We start from the raw sequence: 3,476 nt of genomic DNA, 5'->3' as shown, positions 1-3,476 counted from the left end.
GAACCCTTGGAAGCTGTGACTGCCCACTGAGCAGCACGCACTGAGCTTGCTGTGCAGTGTGGTCTCTGCTGTCAGCAAAGCATCCAAGCTCGTGAGAGGGGATTTTTAAGCAGGGAAACTCTCTGTGTGCTGAGAGCTCTGAGCTCAGGTACCTTTTTGAAAGGAGAAAATTAGTTGCCAAGGTCTTTCTGAATTATTTCTGGATGATTCAGCAGTGCCAAAGTGTATAGGAACTTCCACATTCCTATAGAAATGTGTAGGGCTTGATTTTTTTTTTTTTTTAAAAAAAAGGCACTTGAAACCCGAGAGTGAAAATACTGAAATTAGTGGGGATGTTACTGTTCAGTAGCACTTTGAAACAAATGAAAGCTCAGCTTGTTTTTGAGGGTGTTTAGTGGTAAGGTCAAAGCTTCTAGTTATTTCACACTTACTTCTGCTTTCCAACTAGTATTTCATGGAAGAGAAATGACTTAAGATGGAGAGTCAGGCTGAGGCTTTTATTCCTTTAAATTAGCAAGTGTGATTTGTGCCATGATACAGTTACTTTGTTGTTTCCAAAGCCTTATCAAAGGTGATGACTATTGTCTGGCAGAGGAGGTGGTAACAGAAGTTGGTGAAGCCTTAGAATGGAAAGTTAGTACGGAGTATAGAAAGCTTTAAAGGCCTATTCAGTTGCTCCCCTCATGGCACCTTTGTGAAAGGCCTCTAATGAAAGACTTGTTGTTGAGAGCAACGATTTGTGTGTGTGTAAGTGGATAGCAGTGGCAGCCACAGAAAGGTGCCTTCTCCCAGTTCCCTGTGCTCCAGCTGTGCCTCAGCTCTCTTGTCAGGGTGACATTTCCTGGAGTTCAGGATATGCTGTGCTGGCAAAGTGCTATCCTGTGGCTCCTCCACCTGAGACCATCCCCAGCTATAAGCTTCTTGTCCCTGTTGTTCATAAGCTTTGGAAAGTGAAGAGCTGGTGCTGCCTTGTTAGCTGTAGGGGTGTGATTTTCCTGGCAGTGTAGTTTTAGCCCTTTTCCACCCACCTCTGACCTCTGTTTTGGAAATATTCATGGGACTGGATGGCATTCATTTGCTTCCAGTGGCTCAGCTACTTCCAAACATGTACCTGTGCCTACCTACTTGAAGACAGCAGCCTCCTTACTTTGTAAATACCTTCATATGGCTGATTTCAAAGGAAAGAATCAAGTGGAATAAGCTCTGCATGACAAATCCATCTTTTGTTCAATCAACTTGTCCTGGATGTTGTGAGGATCTAAAGCTTAGGCTAAACAAGCACTTTGCTTGAGTCTGGGGTGGGAGTTGGAGGGGAGAAAACAACCTCTACTTCTGGCTCTCAAAAAGTTAAGATCCACTGTGAAAACGTTTTCTTTCTGGTTTCTTGTTGGGTTAAGACAAAAATTTGGTTATTTGAGTTTGTTTTCAGCAGTGCCTCTGTGTGCTCAGTGCAATCACAGTGAATCTCATCAGCATCTCCTGGTGCCTATGAGATTTGTGGTGGTTTTACCATGACTGGCCAAAATCTCCCCTGTGGGCTTTCTGCTGCCCCTTTGTCCTCTGCTCCAAGTGTCTTCCTGTCCTGCTGCAGGTGATAGGGACTTTCTGGGAAGCTGTGTGAACCCTTTGAAAATGGGTGAATGCTACAGAAGAACACATGAGCTGCTGTGACTCTGCACTGAATGTAGAGCTTCTCAAAACCTAACTGGTGCATCCAAGCTGCTGAGGGGGAAGTTTAAGTAGGGATGCTCTCCATCTGTGTGCTGAGAGCTCAGGTATCTGTTCTAAAAGGCAAAAATAATAGATGCCAAGATCTTCCTGGATCATTTCTGAACTCTTCAGCAATGCTGAGGTGTGTAGGAACTTTCACATTGCTACAGAAATACAGGACTACATGAAGACAAACCTGCTCCTACCCAACACTCTCTTCCCCTGGCCTTGCAGGGCTCTTCCCACTCTGCTTTTTTCCTCCTTCCTTGTATGATCTCATTCCCAGCTGCAATTCCTGTACCATGTGTCATTAAAAACTGTTCCTGCTAGATTAGAGCAGGTAGTACCACTCCTGCTTTTGACCCAGGCAGGCTTGGCAGCTGTAGACACCAGTTTCCAGCAAAACCCAGAGCTGCAGGTGGCTTCAGTCTTCCCTTCAACAACTGAAGTCTCTTGTACAGTTCTGGGTACCATATAGCTGTCACCCCTTCTATGGTCTGTTTCCCAAAGAATTCGTTAGGCTGGTGCTGTTTGCATAGGCATTGGAGCCTTTGGAGACACAGGATCACTGAGAACTCCCTGATGTGCCTCAGACAGATGATCAGCTTTGATTGTTTTCCTTATGTTCTGCAGCACAACAACATTCTTCACCAATCCTCTGTGTTACAGATTAATGTCCTCTGGGACAGATGTGTATGAGTGAGGATTAACTTCTGTCCTTTTAACCTGAAGTGTGTCCTAGCACATCCTGATTGCAAGTAGGATCAGGCTCAGTCCTGTGTTCTCTTAAGACAGTGCTTTCTGCTGCTTTAATGAAATCTTGAGGCCTCTGGAGACTAAGCTTAAATGTTTAGTGAGGACACCACTGGCTTGGGGGTTACCTCTGTGTGTGTGTGGTATACCCAGAGCTTGGGTGTACTCTGTGTGACTGAGGGTGTGAGTCTAGGGCAGGTCTGAGTTTGTGCTGGACTGTAGCTGTATCCTGCTTGAAGAGGGCAGTCCTGAAAACTGGGCTTTGATTCAGTTGCTTCCTTAGAAACTACAAAGTTTAAACTCCATGATTTTGAGTCTGATGAGTTTCCTAGAACTGTTTGGATTTTGATGGGAACGAGATTTTTTGCAGGGCACAGGTGTGGTACCACAGCCATCCCAGAGTGTGGGGCACCAAGTGCTCTCTCTGCCTGTGTGTAGCTCCTTGGCTCCCTTCCCTGGGGCCTTGCAGAAGGCTTTGTTTTTAAAATAGACTTTTTTCTGTGCTGCTTTTTCTGGAAGAAAGTAGATCATGACTTGGGTTTCTCCAAACTGAAGTAAATCTCTCTCTTTTTCAGTGTTCCATTGGCAAGCTACAATAATGGGACCAGTAAGTATGAGAGAATTGATGCTCATGGCTTTTCCTGACTAGTTGTCTGGTAACAATTCAAGCTGCAATGCTTCTCTTTCATTAACAGAACGACAGTCCCTATCAAGGTGGAGTATTTTTCTTGACAATTCACTTCCCAACAGATTATCCCTTCAAACCACCTAAGGTGAGTGGCTTCTCCCAGAAATCTCTCCAGACCATGTGGTGTGATGTCTATTTGTCAAACCTCCACTGAACTTTTCCTTCTTCTACAGGTTGCATTTACCACAAGAATCTATCATCCAAATATTAACAGTAATGGCAGCATTTGTCTTGATATTCTACGATCACAGTGGTCCCCAGCACTAACTATTTCAAAAGGTACCTCCAATGCTCATTTAATTTTACTTTGCTGAAATGAATTACT

The 3,476-nt window shown here is 44.4% G+C and overlaps 1 protein-coding gene across 1 annotated transcript in view; it reads left to right on the top strand.

The window, feature by feature from the left end:
* The window catches only part of LOC103804991 (ubiquitin-conjugating enzyme E2 D2), an 18,735-nt gene that overhangs the window by 2,229 nt on the left and 13,030 nt on the right, over window positions 1-3,476 (top strand). The window contains exons 2-4 of the mRNA XM_009077622.1: window positions 3,039-3,070; window positions 3,159-3,236; window positions 3,325-3,430. Coding sequence (XP_009075870.1) covers window positions 3,039-3,070; window positions 3,159-3,236; window positions 3,325-3,430 — 216 coding nt within the window. The remainder of the gene's footprint in view (window positions 1-3,038; window positions 3,071-3,158; window positions 3,237-3,324; window positions 3,431-3,476) is intronic.

This window comes from Acanthisitta chloris, unplaced genomic scaffold (assembly GCF_000695815.1).
Source record: "Acanthisitta chloris isolate BGI_N310 unplaced genomic scaffold, ASM69581v1 scaffold25266, whole genome shotgun sequence".
Lineage (NCBI taxonomy): Eukaryota > Metazoa > Chordata > Aves > Passeriformes > Acanthisittidae > Acanthisitta > Acanthisitta chloris.
The sequence above is the reverse complement of the archived record's forward strand: the minus strand, read 5'-3'. Positions and strand labels throughout refer to the sequence as shown.